The sequence below is a fragment of the Heterodontus francisci genome, chromosome 48 (genome assembly GCF_036365525.1).
Source record: "Heterodontus francisci isolate sHetFra1 chromosome 48, sHetFra1.hap1, whole genome shotgun sequence".
Lineage (NCBI taxonomy): Eukaryota > Metazoa > Chordata > Chondrichthyes > Heterodontiformes > Heterodontidae > Heterodontus > Heterodontus francisci.
Window position 1 is genome coordinate 9600231 of NC_090418.1, and position 26565 is coordinate 9626795.

General features: G+C 48.5%; 1 protein-coding gene across 1 annotated transcript; it reads left to right on the forward strand.

Moving 5' to 3' along the window:
• On the forward strand, positions 1-12773 carry LOC137357290 (uncharacterized). The gene is made up of 5 exons (XM_068023515.1): positions 1-98; positions 2093-2141; positions 4728-4784; positions 6310-6393; positions 10761-12773. The coding sequence occupies exon 5, from the start codon at positions 10871-10873 to the stop codon at positions 12287-12289; it is 1419 nt and encodes a 472-aa protein (XP_067879616.1). The 5' UTR covers positions 1-98; positions 2093-2141; positions 4728-4784; positions 6310-6393; positions 10761-10870; the 3' UTR covers positions 12290-12773.
• Positions 12774-26565: the final 13792 nt, after the last annotated feature.

Sequence of the window (26565 nt, forward strand, 5' to 3'; positions counted from 1 at the left end):
TCTGCCACCGTATGGCCACACGGTGGCACAGTTCCATGGGTGCTCGCTAACCTCTGGTACCTCGCCCAAGCAACCATGCTACACCTTGAGCTTTGACAGTGAGTGTCAACAGTGCATCACCCACAACCCCCCACCTTCCCCTCACACAACATCCCACCCGTTCAGCAGAGGTCACCGGGGATAACAATCTGGAGCAAGAATGCCGACTGATTTCCACCCCCCCTAACCTGAGGGTGTTAGCCCCCCCATTACGGCTGGTGTCCCCCAAGGATCTATCCTTGGCCCCCTCCTATTTCTCATCGACATGCCTCCCCTCAGTGACATCATCCAAAAGCACAGTGTTAGTTTTCACACATACACTGGCGACATCCAGTACTACCCCACCACCATCTCTCTCGACTCCTCCACTGTTGCTAACCTATCAGACTGCTTATCTGACATCCAGTAATGGATGTGCTGAAATTTCCTCCAATTGAATATTGGGAAGACTGAAACCATTGCTTTTGGTCCTCATTCCAAACTCCGTTCCCTGGTTGTTGACTCCATCTCTCTCCCTGGCAACAGTCTGAGATTAAGCCAGTCTGTTTGCAACCTTGGTATCACATTTGACCCGGACATGAGCTTCCAATCTCATATCTGTGCCATCACCAAGACCATCTATTTCCACCTCTGTAACATCGCCTGACTTCACTCCTGTCTCAGCTCATCTGCTGCTGAAACTCTCATTCATGTCTATGTTATCTCTAGACTTGACCATTCCAATACACTCCTGGCCAACCTCCCACATTCTACCCTTGGTAAACTTGAGGTCATCCAAAATACTGCTGCCCATGCCCTAGCACACTCCAAGTCCTGTTCCCCTATCAGCCCCTGTGCTCGCTGACCTACGCTGGGACCCAGTCAAGCAACAGCTTGGTTTGACAGTTCTCATCCTTGTTTTTAAATCCCTCCATGGCCTCATTCCCTCCCTATCTCTGCAACCTCCTCCAGCCTTACAACCCTCCGAGATCTCTGCACTCCTCTAATTCTGGCCTCTTGAGCATCCTCGATTTTAATCGCTCCACCACTGGCGGCCGTGCCTTCAGCTGCCTGGGGCCCCGAGCTCTGGAATTCCCTCCCTAAACCCTCTCCGCCCCTCTCTCTCCTCCTTTAAGACCCTCCTTAAAACCTACCTCTTTGACCAAGCTTTTGGTCACCTGTCCTAATATCTCTTTATGTGTCTCAACATCATAGTTTGTTTTATAATGCTTCTGTGAAGTGCCTTGAGATGTTTTATTCTGTTAAATGTGTTATATGAATATTTGGTGTTGTTGGGTGCTGAGGCCAGCGGAAACACCCATTACCAGCACCCTGGCTAAGATTAAACAACTCTTCACTGACTGGGAATTGAAGCTGAGATTTCCTGGTCGATTTGACACAAGTTACAAGCTTCCCTTAGCAAGTGAGCTGCCAAGTGAACATCGACAGCTTTACCATTAACAGCAGAAATCCTTCTATTATGCATTCTCGCTTGGAACTCCCGTATCTCCATTAAAAATGCTATGTTTGCACACAAAAAAAACCTTCCTTCCTGCTGTCATTTCTGTCACACTTTTTTGTGTTTGCTTATTTCATTGTAAATTCCAATGTCTGCATTTATAATGGAAATTTCCTATGTAAACTTGTCACACTAATTCCACCCTCCCGCCACTGGTGGCACTATAGTACCTCAATTTTGCCTTTCCCAACTCCTCAGCCTGTACTGCAGAGAAATCTCTAATGTCGAACTAACTCTACTTCTGTGTTTCCCTACATTTTCCCATTTAAATAATACTTCAAGACAGAATATATGACTTCAAGGTGGAGACTGAATTCTGAAAAACCTCTGCACACCCTGGCTGTATCCTCCCTCGCCCTCTAACCTGTCTTCCTCTAGAGGCTACCATTGGTCTCGGCTCCCCATGCATGCAATGCAGTGTTCACATTGGAGCAGTTTCACTATAACGAGGGTTTTTCTAGATCATTGTTACTACACTGCAAATAGCAATGTCTTGTGTACTGCAAGAAGGTTTTGTTGTCCTGATGTTGACTTACATTTTTATTGTTCACACAGTTCCTTATAAAAGTGAAGTGTTTGTTCAGCATCTTCCACCAAAGCAACGGTAAGCTTCTGAAGCAATGTTCTTGCAAATATATTAAGCAATGAAAAAAAAAAAGCCAGATCTTGCTGAAGCAGGGGCACCTCACAGCATGTGCCATTAGTCAGACTTTTCCTCCAGCCTTCAGCTCAAAACATTTTGGCCCTGGAAGTTGCTGGAAGTGGAAAGGCAGCAAGGGGTATTGGGGAAACTTAGTGAAACTTAATGAACCCAACGGGCTGTGGCTCAGCGGGCAGCACCCTTGCCTCTAAGTCAGAGTGTTGTGGGTTTGCGTCCCACTCCGGAGATTTGAGTACAAAAATTTTAGCCTGACGCTCCAGTGAAGTACTGAGGGAGGGCTGCACTGTTGGAGGTCTTTCAGTCTTTCCTACATTGCAACAGTGACCGCATGTCAAAAGTACTTCATTGGCTGATAAAGTGCTTTGGGACATCGTGAAAGGTGCTATATAAATAAAATAAATAAATTAAACAATGAGGTTTCAGGATTGAGAAAGAAACAGAAAGATGACAGAGTAAATTCAAGTCAATTCGGGAACAGAAAGAGAGGGAAAGAAGGAAAAACAAGAAATGCTGGATTCACTCAGCAGGTCTGGCAGCATCTGTGGAAAGAGAAGCAGAGTTAACGTTTCGGGTCAGTGACCCTTCTTCGGAACTGACAAATATTAGAAAAGTCACAGATTATAAACAAGTGAGGTGGGGGTTGGGCAAGAGATAACAAAGGAGAAGGTGCAGATTGGACCAGGCCACATAGCTGACCAAAAGGTCACGGAGCAAAGGCAAACAATATGTTAATGGTGTGTTGAAAGACAAAGCATTAGTACAGAATAGGTGTGAATATACTGAATATTGAACATCAGCAAGTGCAAACCTGAAGAAAAACAACCTGAAAAAAACAGTGGGTAAGCAAACTGAACAAACTAAGATGAAATGAAATAAATGCAAAAAAAGATTGTAAAAAATGTAAAAAGGAATGCAAAAAAAAGGGAAGAAAAAATAACTAAAAATGACTAAAAATGAAAGTAAAGTGGGGGGCTGTCATGCTCTGAAATTATTGAACTCAATGTTCAGTCCGGCAGGCTGTAGTGTGCCTAATCGGTAGATGAGATGCTGTTCCTCGAGCTTGCGTTGATGTTCACTGGAACACTGCAGCAATCCCAGGACAGAGATGTGAGCATGAGAGCAGGGGGGAGTGTTGAAGGGAAAGAAGGATTGGATTGAGAAAGAGGGGAAAAAAAGAGACAGAAAGGAAAAACAAAAAAAAGAAGAATTGAAATCTTTAAGAATTTACTGCATGCAGCAATGAGACTCAACAGTTTAAATTGTTCCCTTTGCTGGGTCGGAGAGGTTAACTAGTATTGCATTAACAATCGTCACCATTAAGTACAAGGCCTAACTTGCTGTCGTGAGTTCTGTGGGCAATTAATGCACAAATCCAACAAAGCTCTTCTTTAAAGAGCGCTATGGGATCTTTCACATCCACTTGAGAGGGCAGATGGGGGCCCTCATTGTGACATCTCTCCTGAAAGGCTGTAACTCTTACAGTCCAGCATTCCCTCAGTGTTGCACTGGAGCTTGGACGCGACACCCAAGCGTCTGGAGCGAGACTTGAACCCACAACCTTCTGACTTAGAGGCAGCCTATTAAACCAGAACTAACACCTTCCGCGTGCTGCTTTCTGGCTCTCAGAAGTTCTGTATGAATATAACTTACCCCCTGCCCTCCCAAGGCTCACATTTGCACCTATAGGCTTTGCAAGTTAGAAAACTAACCAATGACATGCTGAACTGCATGTCAGTTTCCACCAGTTCCATTGACAAATCGGAAACATCTCCTGGAGACTCGTTAATTTAAGGCAATGTGTTGCTGAACAACACAATCCAGAAAGTGTGGAAAATTGGCAGGGATCCCTGTTTTCCATTGTTATTCAGTGCTCACCCACACACCCATCACTTTACAAGTGGATGCTGATTACAGGTGGGATCAATTTTTAAAAACCCACTGTGACCTCACCCCCCCCCCCCCCCCCCTCCCTATCTCTGTAACCTCCTCCAGCTCCCCTCAACGTTCCGAGATCTCTGCACGCCTCCAACTCAGACCTCTGACGCACCACCTAATTTCATTGCTCTCCCATTGGTGGCCGCCCTTCAGCTGTCCCGGACCCGAAGCTCCGGAATTCCCTCCCTGGACCTCTCCACCTCTCTCTCTTCCTTTACGACTCTCCTTAAAACCTACTCTCTTTGACCAAGCCTCTTGATCCTTTTTCCTTGCATCTCCTCTTGTGGCTCGGTGACACTCTTGTGAAATGCCTTGGGACTATCTACTATGTTAAAGGTGCTATGTAAATGCAAGTTGTTATTGTTTTGAACCTCTTAGGATCAAATAGCCTATGAACATCCAATGTCTGGCATGGAGTCGATGGGCTGAATGGCCTCTTTCTGTGCCGTAATGACTCAGTGTCTGGGCTCACGCATGTCATCAATGGAGTCAAACCCCAGGATGAGGCCTCAGTTGAGGAAAAAAGTTGTCAATGTAATTACATGTCCTTGTTTGTCGTTCAGGAGACCTGACTGATTTGTTTTTCATTCGTAGGCAAGGAGCAGAGAGATGCAGTCACCCAGGTCTCAAGAACCAGACTTTGCTCTTCATGTAAGTTGAAAGCTATTCTCTGTAAACACCGCCCTGCCAACACAGCTTGGGTGGGTAGGTATCTCCTCCAGGCAATCAAACACGGTCCACAACTTCCCAACTGGAGCTCCTGTGATGGCTCGGTTTGGCGTTGGAAAATACGTCACTGAGCTGTGCAGTCCAGGTCCAATTCTTGGCCTGTGTGCTGTCAGCTAACCTCAGCTGGGACGGCACCTCAGGAGCTGGAAGCTGACCTAAGCATCTTTGGCCTGCTGAGGAGAAAAATCAGATTGTCGATAAGGGAAGGCGTTTCAAAAGGGCGTTGGATAAATACTCGAAAAGAAAAATGTGCCGGGATACGGGGAAAGGGTGGGAGTGGGGCAGGGGGAGTGGGACTAATGGGAGAGCACAGGCACAGTGGACCGAATGGCCTCCTTCTGTGCTGTTTCATTCCAGTGAGGGGGCGGGGGGGGGTGAAGATTACCTTTTTGATGGAGAAAACCTACTGAGGCTTGAGGAAAACGGATGCTGCATCAAGAGCTTGGTCAAAGGATCTGAGTTTTAGGAAGGTTCTTTAAGGAGGTGTTTGCAGGCGCGTATTCCAGAGTGTGGGATCCAAGTGGCAGAAGGCCGATGTTCCCTCTAAGCTGTGCGGCCAGGCAGGAATCTGGAGCTTACCGCGCCACAACCAACGTTCCCTTTAAGATGGTCACGGGCATTCTTAAAGGGACCGCGCAGTGCAACAAACAGGCTGTGTAACAGCGTGCGGAAATTAAAGGGAACATTACTGAAGGCATGACTGCCAATGGTGGGGTCTAGAGACGGCGAGAACAGGTGTAGCAGAGGACTGGAGAATTCCAAAACTCTGCTGCCTGTATCTTAACTCGCACCCAAGTCCTGTTCACCTCTCACCCCCACCCTGTGATCGCTGATCTGGCTCCCCGTCAAGCCTTGTTTTCAAATCCCTCCATGGCCTCGCACTTCTCTAATTCTGGCCTCTTGGGCATACCCCCAATTTCCATCGCTCCAACACTGGCGGAAGTGCCCACAGGTGCCTGGGGCCCTAAGCTCTGGAATTCCCTCCCTAAACCTCTCCGCCTCTCTCTCCTCGCTTTCCTCCTCTAAGACGCTCCTTAAAACCTACCTCTTTGACCAAGCTTTTGGTCGCCTGACCGAATATCTCCTCCTGCGGCTCTGTGTTATATTTTGTTTCACAATGTTCCTGTGAAGCGCCTTGGGATGTTTTATTACGTCCAAGGCGCTATGTAAATGTAAGTTGTTGTTGCGTTGAGCTGGAGGAGGTTATGCTACAAGCCTCCCCCAGTCTCCTGTCTTCTAAGATCTTAAGATCCTCCCATCTCCAATAGTGGGTGCAATTTAGCCCAAAGTATTAAATTACAAGCTGCAAGTTTAAGGCTACCCTGTGTGGAGCCCAGTGACCACCGCCACTCTCCCAACTCTGCTTGTTAGTTTTCACTGTGCTCCTTTTGGAGCTGGAACTCTGCTCAAATTTGATTTCCCCACTCCTGGATTCCTCTTCCATCAGGACTGCGTTTCTGTGCTGGACTCCACTGCAAGAGACTCGACAGGCGTGACTCTGCTCGGCTACTCTGTCGCCTCAAGTTTTAAGGTAACTTTTCCCAGCCTACAGCCCATCCATTCTCCCCTTGGCCCCCACCCACCACCACCGTTGATGCGTTGACCTGCTCGACATCTAACTGCCCTTCAGTGCAAGGTTGGTATCTCAGGTTTATGTTGCTGCTGTTGGTGACCAGTCCATTTCTCCACTAGCTTCTGAGCCTTACAGTGACGTCCAACTTTGCCTGCCCCCTTGTACGACCACCATGGGTCTTGAATCTAATATCTGGTCTGCTGCCCCTCCCGCGGTTTCTCTGCTCTTCGGACGGGAGCTTCACCCTCTGCACACGGCCAGTACCGGTCCCTTGCTGTTGGTTCTCATCTCGCTCCGGATTATGTTCTGCCGCCGCCCCGTGACCTTTTGCCCTGACGCTTTCCGCCTGCTTCCCAGCGCCGTTAACTCCATTCATCGCTGCACTGGCGCGCTGGATCCGTTACCGGGCCCTGCTAATCGCCGAAGCCACTGTTCACCTCCGCTGGGACTCCGGATCAACCTACTGCTGCCTTGTGGTCGATTCTCCCAGTCTCCATATTTCCCACATGGCGGTGCAGGATAATCCGCCCTTCAAGCAGCTCCTGATCTCACTCGCCCTCCGCACCCGTCTCCGATCCTGGGCATCAGTTTGTCTGCGCTCCTGGCTGATGCCACCCTTTCTGCAAGTCGTCTTCCTCCCACCACTGGACCTCTGTCTTTCATTTCTTGCCACTTTAGGAGCGGGGCACATCTATCCCTGGTAAAGAAAGTCTTGCATTTGCGTAGCGCCTTCCACATTCGCACAAAGCGCATTCCAGCCAATGAAGTTCAGTGGTGTAATGCAGGAAAAACGCGGCAGCCAATTTTTGCACAGCAAGCTCCCGCAAACAGCAAGGTCATAATGGCCAGCCCATCTGTTTTAAGCGTTGATTGAGGAATAAATATTGACCAGGACACTGCAGAACTCTTCTCCCCACACCCCCCCTCTCCTTTGCCATGACCAGGTAAGCTGAGTTTCCTCATGTTCATTCATCTGTGCTTTATGGTTGCCATTCTGCATCCGAGGCCATTACTTCTGTCTCCCCTTTTTCTTCCTCTTCTTCACCCCACTTGTCCCCCCATTCACGCCTCTTTTATTTCTTCCCGCTTGTCACTTTGCCCCCACAAAAAAAATCCCGACCCCAGCCCTCCATTATTCTCCAAACTTTCTCATCCCCCTGCCACCTTGCCAGGCTCGACTCCCTCGTGGATAAGCCCACAGCTTCCCTCTGTGCCTCTCTGAGCATCCTCTACGGGGCCCATGGAGGGACTCGTCATTAGCCTCTTGTGCCGTGGGGGGACAGTGGTGTAGTGGTAATGTTACTGGACTAGTACTCCAGAGGCCTCAGCTAATGCTCTCTGGGGGCATAAGTTCAAATCCCACAATTAATTAATAAATCCGGAATAAAAAGCTAGCCTCGGTAATGGTGACCATGTAATTACCAGATTATCGCAAAAACCCATCTGGTGCACTCATGTACTTTAGGGAAGGAAATCCGCCATCCTGACCTGGCCTGGCCTACATGTGACTGCAGACCCACAGCGATGTGGTTGACTCTTAACTGCCCACTGCAATGGCCCAGCAAGCCACTCCGTTGTCAAGGGCAATTAGGGATGGGCAACAAATGCTGGCCTCACCAGAGGTGCCCACATCCCATGAAAGAATAAAAAAATAATTGGCCCCATTCTACTCTTCCATTTGCCTTCTCAGCCCACTCACCCCTCTTGTGAATTTTTTCCAGTGGACCAATAATTGCTGGCCCTCTCCACATCTCCCTCCGGAATGTCTTCACTTGGGAATGAAATCCTTGCTATTCATTGCCTTATTGAGAATGATTCCACTGATAAACGTGGCCTTGATGGAAACTTGGCTTCAGGGTGATGACACCTTTCTTGGTCGGCGCAGTCCCGTCGCCGGGGAGGTTTCCCAGGGGCGCGATTAGAGGCGGAGTGGCTGTCCGCTGTGTGGGGAGGCCGCCAGCCTCCCCGCAGCCATCCCAGGGGAGGGTGGAGGCTGGAGGCTCCATGCCCCAAAGAGGAGGCCGCGGGCACGGACAGCTGCCCTGTGGCCCCAGTTGGTCATCCGGAGGGGTCAGCCTGCTCGGCCCCTCGGAATTTTATTTTGTTACTTAACTCTGCGCCCTCTTGATTCCTGAGCTGCCTCTGTGGCGGTCACCTCTCCTGGAGGCTGAGCCTCCAGAGCTGCCTGCCTTCTGATTGGACTGGCAGCATCAGGAGCCTGCCCACTGTCCTTACAAGCCCAAACTGTTGTGTTGGCACTGCTGCCGGGAAGTGTGGGCTCAGGACCCCCATTTTGTCCTAACTCCGGGATCCTGCAGTGAAATCCTGCCCTAGGTTTCTTAGCAAAGTATCCTCACTACTTTCCTCCCTCGGCCTCTGCATCAAGTGTGGCTTCTCATCCTCGGTGATTTCAACCTCCACCTCAACTCACCATGTCCTCTCTCCTCTGCATTCACTGCCCTCCTGTCGTCCCATAACCTCCCCTTCATATAAACTCTTGTACCCTTATTCATGACCACCCCCTCAACCTTGCCATCCCTTGTGACCTCTCTGTTGTCTCAACCACAGACGAGGCTATCTCTGATTACATAGTTGTATCCCTCACCACTCACAACCCCCTCCCCTCCTTCCAGTCCTGTATCTTTCTGCATCTTCTCCCACCGCCCCCTTCACCCTCATTCTTAACAAGTGTGAGAGGCTCCAGGTCTCAATGATGTGCCAGCCTAAATTATGTGCTTGAGTCAGAGAGGAGCAGTGGCAAACATTCTTCCCAAATTGGAGGAATTATCAAAGTGAGAGACAACCCACTCAGCTCCAGTGAATTTGCAAGTTCCTGTCCCACGGCAGCACTGTTAGACGCTTTCTGCTCACTTTTTCACGGAGGAGAAGGTATGAGGCAAAGAAATAATAAGAACAGGAAACAGGAGAATGAGGTTGACATTTCCTAGGCCCAACCATCTTCAGTTGCCGAATCAATGGCCCTCCCTCCATCGTAAGATCAGAAGTAGGATGTTCACTAATGATTGCACAGTGTTCAGTAAAGCCTTCCTACTCGACCCAAGCCCAACTACATGTGTCGGGTTCAGATCTGAACGGGTCTATATTCGGCGTCCAGCATTCAGGCCTGGGTCGGGTTTTAATTTTATACCTGAGCCAGGCTTTCGTGTTCAATACCATTCGCAACTCCTCAGATAATGAACATACGAGAGTACAAACTTGCAGCAGGAGTAGGCCACTCGGCCCCTCAAGCCTGCTCCATTCAACAAGATCATGGCTGATCTGATTTTAACCTCAACTCCACATTCCTGCCTTCCCCCGATAACTTTTCACACACCCCCCCCCTTGCTTATCAAGAATCTATCTACCTCTGCCTTAAAAATAGTCAGAGACTCTACTTCCACTGCCTTTTGAGGAAGAGAGTTTCAAAGACTCACCACCCTCTGAGAGAAAAACATTCCTCCTCATCTCAGTCTTAAATGGGCAAGATGAAGCAGTCCGTGACTCCCATGCAGCAAGACCTGGACAACATTCAGCCTTGGGTTGATAAGTGGCAAGTAACATTAGCGCCACACAAGTGCCAGGCAATGACCATCTCCAACAAGAGAGAATCTAACCATCTCCCCTTGACGGTCAATGTCATTACCATCACTGAATCCCCAACCATCAACATCCTGGGGATTACCATTGACCAGAAACCTAACTGGTCCACACACATAAATACCTCCTGACTCCCCAAAGCCTGTCCACCATCTACAAGGCACAAGTCAGGAGTGTGATGGAATACTTTCCACTTGCCTGGATGGGGTGCAGCTCCAACAACACTCAAGAAGCTCGACAGCATCCAGGACAAAGCAGCCCGCTTGATTGGCACCCCATCCACAAACATTCACTCCCTCCACCACCTACGCACGGTGGCAGCAGTGTGTACCATCTACAAGATGCACCGCAGCAACACACCAAGGTTTCTTCAACAGAACATTCCAAACTGGAACACGACCTCCACTGACTGGAAAAACAAGGAGAGCCGGTGCATGGGAACACCTGCAAGTTCCCCTCCAAGCCACCCACCATCCTGACTTGGAACTATATCGGCGTTCCTTCGTTGTCACTGGGTCAAAATCCTGGAACTCTGTGGGTGTACCCACACCACACGTACTGCAGCGGTTCAAGAAGGCGGCTCACCACCACCTTCTCAAGGGCAATTAGGGATGGGCAATATATGCTGGCATAGCCATTGATGCCCACATCCCATGAATGATTAAAAAAAAACTTTGACCTATTGCCACCTATTACGATGTCTAATAATCTCTTTGTTTTATTTTTAGGTGCCAATAATAAAACAGCACCCCCATGGTCAGATTTATTATGCTCCAATGTAGATAACTTCAAAAAGAAGAACACGTCCCATATAAATAATAAGTGTACAATTGAATCAATGCAAAGTACAGCAGATGGACCCCACCCTGCCAATTCACACTTGGGCAGTGGTTTTCCAAAGCAACAGCAGGCAAATTGTGATCTCAGGAGTCAAACAAAAGTAGGTGCCGTCCTCCAGGTCACAGAAGATAGTCATCAAGTGCCAAACCTTTATCTAGATCAAGAACTTGGGTTTGCAACGAATTCATGCGTGGGCCCGGACAAAGTTCGGCAGAGCACGGATTCGGGAATGGCAAAACTAAGGACTCCCCAGATTGCAAACTCCTGTCCTAGATCAGGAGTGGCATGTCCTTCTGAAGGTTTCCAAAACTCGGATGCGATTTCACATGCTAACACTACTGTCCCACTTCGACACAAAGATCCAATACCTTGTCACCGTGCTCGCACTGTATCATTCTCAGATGCGCCTCTAGCCTGGTCTACCCCTCATCCAACAAGGCATCCCAAAATATATCAGTCTCACTCTAACTCTGGTTCAATAAAGCCCTCTGAAACTTCTCAGTCTCACACCAGCTGTGGTGCAATGAGGCGCGCTAAACAATCTCAGCCTCACTCTTCCCACAGGTCAACAAGGCGCGCTAAACAATCACAGCCTCATTCCACCTCTGGTCCAATAAGGCCTGCTGAACCTCCTCCGATTCCCTTCAGCTGCGCTCCGGTAAAACACGCCGAAGCATCTCGTTGTCATTTTACCCCTGAATCCGTCAGATGTGCTAACGCATCTCATTCTCACTCTTGCCCTGCTTCAATGAGGCACATTTCAACACCTCAGCCTAATTTTACTCCTCATTCAGTCAGATGTGCGAACACGTCTCATTGTCACAGCAACCCTGGTCCAATAAGGCACCCCGAACCATCTCAGACGCATTTTACCTCTGATCCTGTAAGATGTGCTAACGCATCTCATTCTCACTGTACCCCTGCTCCAATAAGGCACACGGCGGCACCTCAATCCCACTATCCTATCCCCAGTCCAGTAAGACGCAATGAAACCTCCCGGTCTCACTCTAGCCCTGCCCCAATAAAAAACGCTGAAGCATCTCCGGTTCCCTTTAGCCCTACTCCAGGCAGACACACCGAACCATCTCGGTGTCATTTTCCCCGTGATCCTGTCAGATGTGCCAACGCATCTCATTTTCACTCTAGCCTTGGTCCAATAAGACACACTGAAACCTCTCGGTCTCACTCGATCCCTGGTCTCGTAAGGAATGCTGTAATACCTCACTGTCATCCTATGCCATGTCCAGTAAGGTGTGCCAATGCATCTCATTCTCACACTAGTCCGAATCAGATGAAGAAAACTCAATCTAATTTTAGCCACGATGCATTAAAACATGCGCAAAAGCATCAGACTGCTATTAGCCTTGGTCCAATGAGGGATGCTAAAACTGGTGACTGCCTAGCTCAGGAGCTTTAACAGAACCAGTTGCCCAGTCCTGAATCGTTCGGAAACTTACCTTCAAATCTCTGAAATATGCCAATCTGTTGCCCAACATTACTGCATCCACAATATCCGAATCGTAAACCCATCTCTCAACTTGTCATTACCACTGATGCCAGTCTTAGTCAGCCTGGCTAATCTCGTCGCTGACCTTCGTATGCAGTGATTGGTTGGGGTTGACATTGTCATGCCAATCAATTCCAGGTTAGGACCATCTTCCGCTGAGAAGTGCAGACTGCGTCGCACGCTTGACGAGGTTCGGTGTGAGGACCACCGCGTCAGGAATCAGAGGTCAGTAAGAGTGACCTAGTCGAAAGGTGGCCAGGTCAATCTTCAGCTGCTTCATTGGCTGGAGGCTTCTACTTGGCGAACCATTCCAAACATTTTCCAACATCAGAGATTTCACTGTTTGTTGCCTGTAAAAAAAAAAACTGGAGAATCTCTACCTCTTAAATACCCCATGGGACACTTGATCAGTTATTTACTGTAACAGAAAAAGTAGTCAGACTAATAAAGGCAGAGTGGAAAACACTACTTTTCTTGTTTTTGTCAAAATTCAGCAAATTGACAAGCACTCGTACAGAGGGAAGGTGGTGGCGTAGTGGTAACGTCACTGAACTAGTAAGCTAAATGCTCTGGGGGTATGGGTTCGAATCTCACAGCAGCAGTAGCTGCTGGGATTTCAATTAATTAATAAAAAATTAGTCTCAGTAATGCTGTTACGAAGCTATCATTGATTGTTATTAAAACTAAGTGACTCCTGACAGTTGTGGTGTGATTACAGATGTTATCAGTGCATCTGCACGCTTGCCAGTACAAACACATGCATGATGTCACCAGACAATGATGTCCTCACTAGCCTTCTCCATTCACCCAAACAGGGACCCTGCTCCGACCCCAGTTCACCTTGTTCTCAGCCCCTGCCACTGGCCACTTACTCCTGCCTCACTGGCTGCTCATTTCAGATCCCCTCTTAATCACTTGCTTCCCTCCCCCCAACTCAGCCACTCACTCCAGGCCTTATAGCTGCTTCTCCCCTCGGCCAATCATTCCCTGCCGTGGGGAAGAAGCAACATGGGCGTGAGTGGCTGAGAGGAGGGAAGCAGAGCGAGTGACTAAGGGAAGGCAGTGGTGAGAAGATGAGCACAGGTGGGAGTGGTGAAGGAAAGTGCAGAGGGAGCAGGGAACTGATGGAGGTGGTGATGGCAGCCATCAAGGGAATTTTCAGTTTGACTTTGCTTCTTGTGATAAATTGAGCAGTGCCATCTTTATTACTGGCAGCTGCCTGAGACGTCACCAACAGTGACGTTTCAGTGGATGAGGCTGCATTTGCGCATGTGCTAGTACTGTGCCACCTAGTGGCTGCATGTCAATCAGCAAACACAGCCTATTAAAAACCCATCTACTTCACTAATGTCCTTTAGGGAGGGAAATCTGTCATCCTATACCTACAACCACAGTAATGTAGTCGACTGTTAACTGCCTTCAGACATGACCGAGAAAGGTACTCGGTTGTCAAGAGTAATTAGAGCTTTGTGAACCAGAGGTCAAAGGTTGCATGTTCCTCCCAAGAATGCTACACTCAGCCCATGTATCAAATTATCCCAAAATATTTATCTTCTGAAAGAAAACTACCGAGGAATCAATACTACCAATTACACCATCTTCTTAAGGAGTCTGTTCTACAGATTTTTTAAAAATTCATTCATGGGATGTGGGCGTCACTGGCCAGGCCAGCATTTATTGCCCATCCCTAATTGCCCATGAGAAGGTGGTGGTGAGCTGCCTTCTTGAACCGCTGCAGTCCATTTTTTTATTGACTTCGTAGCCATTAGGTACAAATGGGAAGATTCTTGGTAGTGTAGATGAGCAGAGAGATCTTGGTGTCCAGGTACATAAATCCCTGAAAGTTGCCACCCAGGTTAATAGGGCTGTTAAGAAGGCATATGGTGTGTTAGCTTTTATTAGTAGGGGGATCGAGTTTCGGAGCCACGAGGTCATGCTGCAGCTGTACAAAACTCTGGTGCGGCCGCACCTGGAGTATTGCGTGCAGTTCTGGTCACCGCATTATAGGAAGGATGTGGAAGCTTTGGAAAGGGTGCAGAGGAGATTTACTAGGATGTTGCCTGGTATGGAGGGAAGGTCTTGCGAGGAAAGGCTGAGGGATTTGAGGTTGTTTTCGTTAGAGAGAAGGAGGAGGAGAGGTGACTTAATAGAGACATATAAGATAATCAGAGGGTTAGATAGGGTGGATAGTGAGAGTCTTTTTCCTCGGATGGTGATGGCAAACACGAGGGGACATAGCTTTAAGTTGAGGGGTGATAGATATAGGACAGATGTCAGAGGTAGTTTCTTTACTCAGAGAGTAGTAGGGGCGTGGAACGCCCTGCCTGCAACAGTAGTAGACTCGCCAACTTTAAGGGCATTTAAGTGGTCATTGGATAGACATATGGATGAAAATGGAATAGTGTAGGTCAGATGGTTTCACAGGTCGGCGCAACATCGAGGGCCGAAGGGCCTGTACTGCGCTTCTATGTTCTATGTTCTATAAATGGCTTGCTAGGCCATTTCAGAGGGCATGTAAGAGTTAACCACATTGCTGTGGGTCTGGAGTCACATGTAGGCCAGACCAGGTTAAGGACGGCGGATTTCCTTCCCTAAAGGACATTAGTGAACCAGATGGGTTTTTTACAACAATCGACAACGGTTTCATGGCCATCATTAGACTAGCTTTTTAATTCCAGATTTATTAATTAAATTCAAATTCCACCTTCTGCTGTGGTGGGATTCGAACCCACGTTTCCAGAGAAATACCCTGGGCCTCTGGTCCAGTGATAATACCACTACGCCACCGCCTATCCACTTACTGAAATAATGAGGGTAATTTTAACCTCACAAAAGCAGGTGGGTTGGTCGGAGGTGGGGTGGGGGGGGGGAGGGGGGAATCTGGTGGGATGGTAACATTTTTAAAATCTCAAATGCACTCCATTCCGCCCACTTCCGGTTTTAACGGCAATCAGCCTGTTCCCAGGTGACAGGTTGGCTATTTAGATATTATAATGAGGCTATGCGCCTCATACTTAACCTGTCATCTCGGTTTAACCCTGGCCTGTTGGGTTTCCAAAGCCCCGGGGAACCCGGCAGATAAAAGGTGAGGTTTGCTTCATGGAAAAGGTAAGTGCCTTTCCAGCACTGCTTGTGGGTCAGGAGGAGTAGGTTCTCAAAGCTCTCCAGCATCGGGCTTTTCCTTGCCTCATATCTGGGTCTGCACGATCCATCGACAACTCCATTACTGCGACTACCAGGGTGGTAGGAAGGAAACTAGATGGACCTTTGCCTCTTTTTCATCTAGCAGTTCCTATACTTCTCCACCTCCTTCTTGCACATTGACCCTCCTTAAAACCAACCCTTCTTAATATCACCTCCTTTGTTCTGATGTCGAATTACAACTCTGGGAAGCACCTCAGGGCTATTTTGAGTTAACTCTTTCTATTCATTCACAGGATGAGGGAGTCACTGCCCATTCCCGGCCTACCAATCTTACCATTCCTCCACGCCCGCCATCGGGCACCCCTCACAAACCGGGATCGGCGATCGGACCCCTCCCCGCTCTCCCACTAACCCAGCTGCAGGCTCCTTACCTGCTCCCACCCTGCGGCCTCCTCCTGAGTGTTTCCTGTCCCAAAGGGAGACAAGCCTGTCGATCAAGCTGGCTGCCGGTCGGGCAACCCTCTTGGAATAAAAGGACTTCCGGTTTTCCTGGAAAAAAAAACCCTCCTCTCTCCCGCTCACAAAACCTGCTCCAGTCAAGATTGCAGCCAAACGTTTCTTCAGATTAGTTTTGAAATGCAGGTTCTGCTATTCTGGACAGGAGGCAGGAGGGTTTAGTGAAGGACTTCTAGAGGGTAGGGCCGAGACACCCGAAGGTCTAGCCATTACTAGTGGGGTAAGGAAGGTTGATGAGAGATGGTGTTGTCGAGGTCAGTGAAAATTATAGAGATAGGGAGGGTGGAAGGAGTGGGTGTTGTAAGACTTACATTCATATAGCAGCTTTCTCAACATCATGATGTCCCAAAGTGCTTCACAGCCAATGAAGTACTCTTGAAATCATTATTGCAATGGAAATTCAGCAGACAATGCACAGTAAACTCCCACAACAGAAATGTGATAATGACCAGAAAATCATTTTTTTTTTTGGAGGATGTTAACTGAGGAATTAATATTGTCCCAGAACGCAGAGGAGAACTCCCCCTGCTCTTCTTCAAAAAGAACATCATTGTACTTTGTCTTTATTCACAGGATGTGGGCGTCACTGGCCAGACCAGCATTTATTGCCCATCCCTCATTGCCCTTGAGAAGGTGGTGGTGAGCTGCCTTCTTGAATATAACCAAGTGGCCAATTCAGGGGGCAGATAAGGGTCAACCACATTGTTGTCTGGATCTGGAGTCGCATGTAGGCCAGACCGGGTAAGGACGGCAGATTTCCTTCCCTAAAGGACATTAGTGAACCAGACAGATTTTTTACAACATTCTGGCAGTTTCATTACTGAGACGGACTTTCTTTTAAAATTCGAGATTGATTTAAGTTTCCCCAGCTACCAATGTAGGATTTGAATTTATGTCTCCGGATTATAAATCCAGTAACATAACCACTATACCGACAGTACCACCCAGGAGAGCAGACGGGGCCTCAGTTTAACACTTCGTCTGGAAAGAAGGTTATAAAACGACATTGGACATCCTGGTCCATTTTTGTGCCCCTGAGAGTAATTTTTAACCAACCTGCCCAGCAGGAAACCAACTGGATTGGTTCAGCCCACCCGCTAAATGGAAAGTAAAATTAAGAGTTGCATAAAACAGATGGAAGATTCAGTCTCACCACTCGCTCGCCTGCCTCGGTTAAAATGTCTCCCTCCGTCTTGGAATTCCACTGCCGACACTCGCATTTGAGTAATGAAGGGCTGGCAATGAAGAAAGACTTACATTTATATAGCGCCTTTCACCACCACCAGACAGCTCAAAGCACTTTACAGCCAATGAAGGACTTTTTGAAGTGTGTAGTCACTGTTGTAATATAGGAAACGCGGCAGCCAATTTGTGCACAGCAAGCTCCCACAAATAGCAATGTGACAATGACCCAGATCGTCTGTTTCTGTGATTCTGGTTGAGGGATATACATTGGCCAGGACACCGGGGATAACTCCCCAGAGCGTCTCCGAAAGAGCGCCAGGGGGATCTTTTACACCACCCAAGCAAGCAGACGGGGCCTCAGTTTAACATCTGATCTGAAAGACAGCACCTCTGACAGTGCAGCACTCCCTCAGGACTGCACTGGAGTATCAGCCTTGATTTTTGTGCTGAGATCCTCAGAGTAGGGCTTGAACCCAGAGAGTCAGAGACAAGAGTGTTACTGACTGAGCCATGGCTGACGCACATGTGAGGAAGAAGCTGGCAGTGTGGCACCTTGGGGGTGCTGCTCCGCAGATGTGATGTTAAACTCGGATGCTGTCTGCTGCTCAGGTAGATGTTGGAGATTGCACAGAACTGTTTGACCAAGAGCACCAATTTCTTCCCTCAAGCAACCCCAACAAAATATGAATTGAGTTCTTCAACTCATCGCTGTCTGCAGTAACTTATCATGTGCAAAATAGCAACAGTATTTACATGCATAGAAAACAGACATTTATATCGGGCCTTTCACAGGACATCCCAAAGCACCTTGCAGCCAATGAAGTACTTGCAAAGTGTGGTCACTGTTATAATGTAGGAAACAAGACAGCCGGTTTGTGCACAGCAAGCTCCCACAAACAGCAGCGTGGTGTCGACCAGATGGTTTTAGTGATGTTGGTGGAGGGGTAAATATTGGCCCCCTGCTCGTCTTTAAGTAGCTGCCCTGGGATCTTTTACATCCAGCCGTTTTAACCCCTCAGCGGAAAGGCAGCGCCTCTGACAGTGCTGCACTGACGTGTCCACCTAGGTTACGGGCTCGAGTCGCTGGGGTGGGACCTGAAGCCACAGCCTTCTAAGTCAGCCGCTAAGTTGACACTAATACAGTAACAATATCTGCACTTCAAAGGAATTTCTTGCACGTGAACTGATTTGGGACATTCTGAGGGACACAAGGTGCTATATAAATGCAACGTCTTTGTTCCCGTCCTTGGAATGAGTAGCATTTAATGAGCAAAAATGAGTAACCCTTCTGACATCAGAATTTAATCCTGTTAATTGCCCTACGAACAATGAGTTGCAAAATACCAGTTGAAACCCAAAGCCAATGAGCACTGGCTTCAAAGCAAGCAGAATCATAATTGAAAAAAGACTCTGCTTTCCCTCCCTCCCCCACTGTAGGAAGACTCAAATCATGCAATGTGCCCCTCCCTTTTACAAAGACGTCCCCACTCACTTGCTAAATTGAGGGCGATGTGCGAATTCTGATTTGGTGCGATTCGCCAAAAAAAAACACAATGCTTCTGATTGTGTTTGAACTGAATCGGCTCATTCCACGTGATTTTTTTTTTTTTAGCCCCAAAGAATCAGACTGGCTTGATCCAAAATAATAGAATCAGACAGCGCAGAAGGAGGCCATTCGGCCCATCGCGCCTGCGCTGGCTCCTTCGATCAACCAAAAAGGCTTGCATTTATATAGCGCCTTTCACGGCCTCCAGACGTTGCAAAGTGCTTTACAACCGACGAAGGATGTTTGAAGTGCAGTCGCTGTTATAATAAGAAACTGGCAGCGGCCAATTTGCGCGCAGCAAGCTCCCACAAACAGCAATGTGATAGTGAACAGATACCGTGCTTTTTTGTGATGTTGATTGACCCAGGACACCAGGGAGAACTCCCCCCCCGCCCCCCCCCCCCACCACCCCATCTCCCCACCACTTGCTCTTCTTCGAAATAGTGCCATGGAATCTTTTACATGCACCCGAGCAGGTAGATGGGGCCTCAGTTTAATGTCTCATTCAAAAGCAGGCGCCTCCAGCAATGCAGCACTCCCTCAGTACTGCACTGGAGGCTTGATTTTTACACTGAAGTCCTGGAGTTGAACCCAGAACCATATGACTCAGAGATAACAGTCCTACCAACTGAGCCCCTGGTGACACAAAAACAGAGTCCTAATACCACTCAGACCCCACCCTCCTTCCCCATAGCCCTGTAGTTTTTTCCTTTATCTAAGTATTTATTCAATTCCCCTTTTGAAAGTTACTGTTAAATCTGCTTCTAACGCCCTTTCAGGCAGCGCGTTCCAGATCACAACAACTCACTGTATAAAAAAAGTTCTCCTCATCTCCCCCTCTGGTTCTTTGGCGAATTATCTTAAATCTGTGCCTTTTGGATACTGACCCTCCCGTCACTGGTAACAATTCCTCCTCATTGCACTTCAAACTCACAATAAAAGGTGGAGACTGTTGGAAATCTGAAATAAAGAGAGAAAATGCTGGAAACCAGTCAGAATCTGAAAATAGCAGAAACAGAGCAATGTAGAAAGGTTTACAGCACAGAAAGAGGCCATTCAGCCCATCGTGTCTGTGCCAGAGCTGGTTTGAGCCTTTATCATGCTGGGTTCTGATGCCCGATGAAAGGTATTCACACAGTTTTTTATAACTGCACACAGTTTTGGTCCCCGTATTTAAAGAAGGATATACTGGCGTTGGAGGCAGTTCAGAAAAGGTTCACTAGGCCGACTCCTGGGATGAAGGGGTTGTTTTATCAAGAATGGCTAGGTTAGGCCTTTATTCATTAGAGTTTAGAAGAATGAGGGGTGATCTTACTGAAACGTACAAGATTCTGAGGGGGATTGACAGGGTAGATGTTGAGAAGATGTTTCCACTAGTGGGGGAATCTCAAACTACAGGACATAGTTAGAGAATAAGGGGGTCACACATTTAAAACTGAGATGCGAAGGAATTTCTTCTCTCAGAGGGTGGTGAATCTCTGGAATTCTCTGCCTTGTTGTGGAGGCTAGGTCACTAAATGTACTTAAGGAGGAGGTAGACAGATTTTTGAAATCTCGGGGGAGTCGAGGGTTATGCGGAGCAGGCCCGAAAGAGGGGTTGAGGCCTGGGACAGATCAGCCATGGTCTTATTGAATGGCGGGGCAGGCTTGAGGGGCTGAATGGCCTACTCCTGCTCCTATTTCTTGTGTTCTTATGTTCTTATAACATAGAAATGGGAGGAGGCCATTCAGCCCATTGAACCTGTTCCATCATCATGGTTGAATTGTAACCTAACTCCATACACCCGCCTTTGCCCCATATTCCTTAATACCTTTGGACTACAAAAATCTCAGTTTTAAAATTAACAATTGATCCAGCATCAACTGCCATTTGCGGGAGAGAGTTCCAAACTTCTACTACCCTTTGTGTGTAGAAGTGTTTCTTAATTTCACTCCTGAAAGGTCTGGCTCGGACTTTTAGACTGTGCCCCCTCGTCCAAGATTCCCCGACTGGAGGAAATAGTTTCTCTCTATCTACCCTATCTGTTCCACTTAGTATTGTGAAAACTTTGATCAAACCTTCTAAATTATAGGGAATACCACCCTAGTTTGTGTCATCTCTCCTTGTAATTTAACCCTTGGAGTCCAGGTATCATTCTGGTAAATCTACACTGCACTCTCTCCAGGGCCAATATATCTTTCCTTAAGACGTGGTGCCCAAACTGTTCACGGTAATTCCATGACAGGTACCCGTAACAATTCTACACTCTTCCCAATGCTGCATCCGGTTGTTTCCAGAATTTCTACATCTACCACTCTGCTCAGACGCCATTCTAACTGTTGATCATGCTTGGTGCGATATATTCTAATGTTTTGCTCGCTTAAGCCTTGCCGACTCTCCGTTTAATGTGAAGTATTCCAGATTAAGAAAAAAATACATTTAGGCAGCACCTTTCGCGTCCTCAGGATATCTCACAGCACTTCACAACTGACAAAGTGCTTTTAAAATGTAGTCACCAGTTGTATCTTGGCAAATCAGTTTGCACACAGCAAGATCCCCCAAACAGCAGTGAGATTGGCGACCAGTTTTACTGTTTTGGCTCCTTCGACAGCACCTTCCAAACCCGCGACCTCTACCAACTAGAAGGACAAGGGCAGCAGACGCATGGGAACACCACCACCTGCAAGTTCCCCTCCAAGTCACACACCATCCTGACTTGGAACTATATCGCCGTTCCTTCACTGTCACTGGGTCAAAATCTTGGAACTCCCTTCCTAACAGCACTGTGGGTATACCTACCCCAAATGGACTGCAGCGGTTCAAGCAGGCAGCTCACCACTACCTTCTCAAGGGTAATTAGGGAGAGGCAATAAATGCTGGCCTGGCCAGCGATGCTCACATCCCATGAAAGAATTTTTTAAAAAATTTGATTTAGCAGTCGGTGCCTCGGTTTAACATTTCATCAATACAAAAAGCACTTCAGTACTATACTGAAACATCAGCCTAAACTACATGCTTAAATCTCTAGACCAGAACTTAAACCCATCACCCTCTGACTCAGAGGTGATTGTGCTACTGCAGAATCAAGGCTGACACAACTTTTCCATAGCATTCCTCACATTCTTAGTGACAATTTGAAATTGATAACTTCTCTTTTCTAACTCAGCTAATTGTGTCACCTTGTCTCAGTTGCTGTAACTTGCCACTGAGAAGGTTGTGGATTCAAACCTCACTCCACAAAGTAGGCGGCTATTACAGGTTGCGCTCCAGAGGGAGTGCTGCACTGTTGGGAGCTTTTTCTCCCCCTGTGATCACAGTGGGTGTGGGTAGGGTTGTCAACTCTGGTTAAACATATTTCTGGACGTTTCATCACAAGTCCTCCATCTTCCTTTGCGCTAGGTATGACTCTAAGCAGCAGAGAGTTTCTAGGGCTCCTTGATGCCATACTCGGTCAAATGCTGCCTTGATGTCAAGGGCAGTCACTCTCACCTCACCTCTTGAGTTCAGCTCTTTTGTCCATGTTTGGACCAAGGCTGTAATGAGGTCAGGAGCTGAGTGGCCCTGGCGGAACCCAAACTGAGCAGGTTATTGCTAAGCAAGTGCTGCTTGATGGCACTGTTGATGACACCTTCCATCACTTTACTGATGATTGAGAGTAGGCTGATGGGGCAGTAACTGGCTGGGTAGGACTTGTCCTGCTTTTTGTGTACTGGACATACCTGGGCAATTTTCCACATTGCCGGGTAGATGCCAGTGTTGTAGCTGTACTGGAACAGCTTGGCGAGGGGTGCAGCAAGTTCTGGAGCACAGGTCTTCAGTACAATTGCCAGAATATTGTCAGGACCCATAGCCTTTTCAGTATCCAGTGCCTTCAGTCGTTTCTTGATATCGGGCGGAGTGAATCGAATTGGTTGAAGACTGGCATTTGTGATGCTGGGGACTTCAGGAGGGGGCCGACATGGATCATCAACTCGGCACTTCTGGCTGAAGATTGTTGCAAATGCTTCAGCCTTATCTTTCGCACTGATGTGCTGAGCTCCCCCATCATTGAGGATGGGGATATTTGTGGAGCCACCTCCTCCAGTTAGATGTTTAATTGTCCAACACCATTCACGGCTGGATGTGGCAGGACTGCAGAGCTTAGATCTGATCCGTTGGTTATGGGATCGATTAGCTCTGTCTATCGCATGCTGCTTATGCAGTTTGGCACACAGATAGTCCTGTGTTGTAAATTCACCAGGTTGACACCTCATTTTGAGGTTTGCCTGGTGCTGCTCCTGACATGCCCTCCTGCATTCTTCATTGAACCAGGGTTGGTCTCCTGGCTTGATGGTAATGGTAGAGTGGGGAATATGCCGGGCCATGAGGTTACAGATTGTGGTTGAGTACAATTTTGCTGCTGCTGATGGCCCACAGTGCCTCATGGATGCCCAGTTTTGCATTGCTAGATCCGTTCGAAATCTATCCCATTTAGCTGTGGTTGTTGAGCTCCAGGACATCACTGCAGGAGTTCCTCAGGGTAGTGTCCTAGGCCCAACCATCTTCAGCTGCTTCATCAATGACCTTCCTTCAATCATAAGGTCAGAAGTGGGGATGTTCGCTGATGATTGCACAATGTTCAGCACCATTCGTGATTCCTCAAATACTGAAGCAGTTTGTATAGAAATGCAGCAAGACTTGGACAATATCCAGGCTTGGGCTGATAAGTGGCAAGTAACATTTGCGCCACACAAGTGCCAGGCAATGACCATCTCCAACAAGAGAGAATCTAATCCTCTCCCCTTGACATTCAATGGCATTACCATTGCTGAATCCCCCCACTATCAACATCCTAGGGGCTACCATTGACCAGAAACTGAACTGGATTAGCCATATAAATACCGTGGCTACAAGAGCAGGTCAGAGGCTAGGAATCCTGCGGCAAGTAACTCACCTCCTGACTCCCCAAAGCCTGTCCACCATCTACAAGGCACAAGTCAGGAGTGTGATGGAATACTCTCCACTTGCCTGGATGGGTGCAGCTCCAACAACACTCAAGAAGCTCGACAGCATCCAGGACAAAGCAGCCCGCTTGATTGGCACCCCATCCACAAACATTCACTCCCTCCACCACCGACGCACAGTGGCAGCAGTGTGTACCATCTACAAGATGTACTGCAGCAACGCACCAAGGCTCCTTCGACAGCACCTTCCAAACCCGCGACCTCTACCACCTAGAAGGACAAGGGCAGCAGATGCATGGGAACACCACCGCCTGCAAGTTCCCCTCCAAGCCACACACCATCCTGACTTGGAACTATATCGCCGTTCCTTCACTGTTGCTGGGTCAAAATCCTGGAACTCCCTTCCTAACAGCACTGTGGGTGTACCTACCCCAAATGGACTGCAGTGGTTCAAGAAGGCAGCTCACCACCACCTTCTCAAGGGCAATTAGGGATGGGCAACAAATGCTGGCCTGGCCAGCGACGCCCACAGCCCATGAATGAATAAAACAAAAACTGCCTCACCCAGTCAAACAGCCACTCCCATCTCTAATCTTATGCCCAAGAGGCTAAACTGTTCGGAAAAAAAAAGAAAAAGATACATTCAGAATCATAGAAAATAAAGCACAGAAGGAGGCCATTCGTGCTATCATATCTGTGCCAGCAGAAAAACAGCTCTCCAGCCTAATCCCACTTTCCAGCTCTTGGTCCATACCCCTGCAGGCTATTGGATATCCAATATACATCTTTGTAATGCCCCAATGATATAGAGAGTCATAGAGTCAATTACAGCACAGAATGAGGCCATTCGGCCCGTCGCTCTGTGTCAGCTGTCCACGGAGCTATCCAGTCAGTCGCACACCCCCGCGCAATCCCCGTAACCCTTCAAGTTTATTTTCTTCAAGTGGGATTCCTTTTGAAGTCATTGATTGTCTCCACTTCCACCACCCTTGTGGGTGGAAGGAAGTCTTGCTCATACTAGCCCACAGAACCACATACATAGAATGTAAAGCACAGAAACAGGCCATGCGGCCTGACTGGTCAATGCCGATATTTATGCTCCACACAAGCCTCCTCCCACCCCTACTTCATCTCACCCGATCAGCATATCCTTATTATACCTCATTGCTCACGGCAATGTGCAGGAAATTCATCTTTAAATCCTGGATGCCGCAGGATAATCCTGGAGGGTTGGCAACCTCTACCTGTGTGGACTTCTCCAGCACCCCGGTGCAAAATGGTAGCAACTTTGACAAGGAGAGCAGCTAGACCCAACACGAAACACCACCTTCAGTTATAGCTTCATACATTTATATGTTATATTGTTGTAAGCTCAAGATGTAGTTCAAGATGGCTCCTGGGCTGTATGCGCCCCAGGAAGCTCCCTTGCTGTTCAACTCCATCCATGGCCATCTGCTCCCATTCTTAGTGTTTTCTCCCCCAATCTACTCTCTTAAACTGTTTAAACTCCCCCGGCTCCTTAATCAGTTCATTTTAGCCCTAACTACAAGCTAGCAGCTAGTTTATGTTACCTGGGCCCACTGCCCTCCCCCAGCCATACCTGCTCTTAGTTTTCTCAATGAAATTGATCGCAGTCCGGACGAAACTGAAAAGTACAGCTGGTGATACTTTGATCTCCGATCCTGCTGTCTTCACCGTCCAGAGTGTCCGTGGCCACGGCGTGCGGTAAGTCCATTGAAGAGAAGAAGGAGCAGCGGGACCCAAGGGAAGCCTTGCGTAAAGGTGCCCTGAACACCCAAAAAGCCACGAACGGCTCCTCGGCCGCAACTTCAAAGCGCCCGCGGGAGGTGGCTCGGAGAGCATCTGCAGCGCACTGTCAGCAATGCTGGTACCGGCGCCCGAGGATGTCGCTCACCCCCCGAAGGACGCGGACGAGATTTCCAGGCGTCGATGGTGGGAACTGAGGAAATGGCTTATTACCTGCACCCCCTTTCCCCCCCCCTTCCCCTTCCCCCCTTCCACCCCCCTTCCCCTTCCCAGCTCCACTCTCTCAGCTCACCCCCACCGCACCCCCTCCCCCCTCACAACCCCTTCCCAGCCCCCCCCTCGCACCATCTTCCCTCTGCACCCCCCCTACCACCTTACAGCCCCCTTCCCAGCTTCCCCTCGCACCCCCTTCCTTCCACCCCTCCCCCTCGCACCCCCTCCTCCCACCGGCATCCTCCTACACCTGTGTAGGGGCCCTAACTGCCTTGTGGGCGCCTCGGGAGAGACCAAGGATAAGGGAGTAAACCCTGACAGAAAATCCGGAGCGGAACCCCGTAGGCGGTCATGTGTCACCTTTGGCATGTTTCCATACCGGTGCCAAACGTCGTGCTCTGCACTCCTTTGGACCCCACCAGAAAGGCCGAGAGGGGGGTTTTGACGCTTGGGCAATTCTCAACCTCCATACATTCGCCCAGGCATGCGCCATGGAGCGGTCACTCCATAGTCGCCTCACAGCGACTGAAACAACACGGAAGGCAGCAGTTACGGGTTATAAGTCCAGCTCAATTGGCGTAGAGATTGGGCGCCACGGGTTGCCTTTGTCGGTGGGAGAGGTCATCGCACCTCACTGGACAGCTACCGCCCGCCTCAAACCGGGCAGCCCCCGGTCAATAAGGTTCTGTCCCGCCACAGTCCATCTGCTTCAATGGGTGCTTGGAGCTCAGGGTCATTGCCCGAAAAGCGGACTGCAACACCGCACCAAACAGCACGCAAAATGGAAAGAAGGTACCAGCCCTTCGCTTTGCAAGCTGGAACGTCAGAACTATGTGTCCTGGCCTGTCGGAAGACCTTACACAAATCAACGATTCTCGGAAGACCTCAGTAG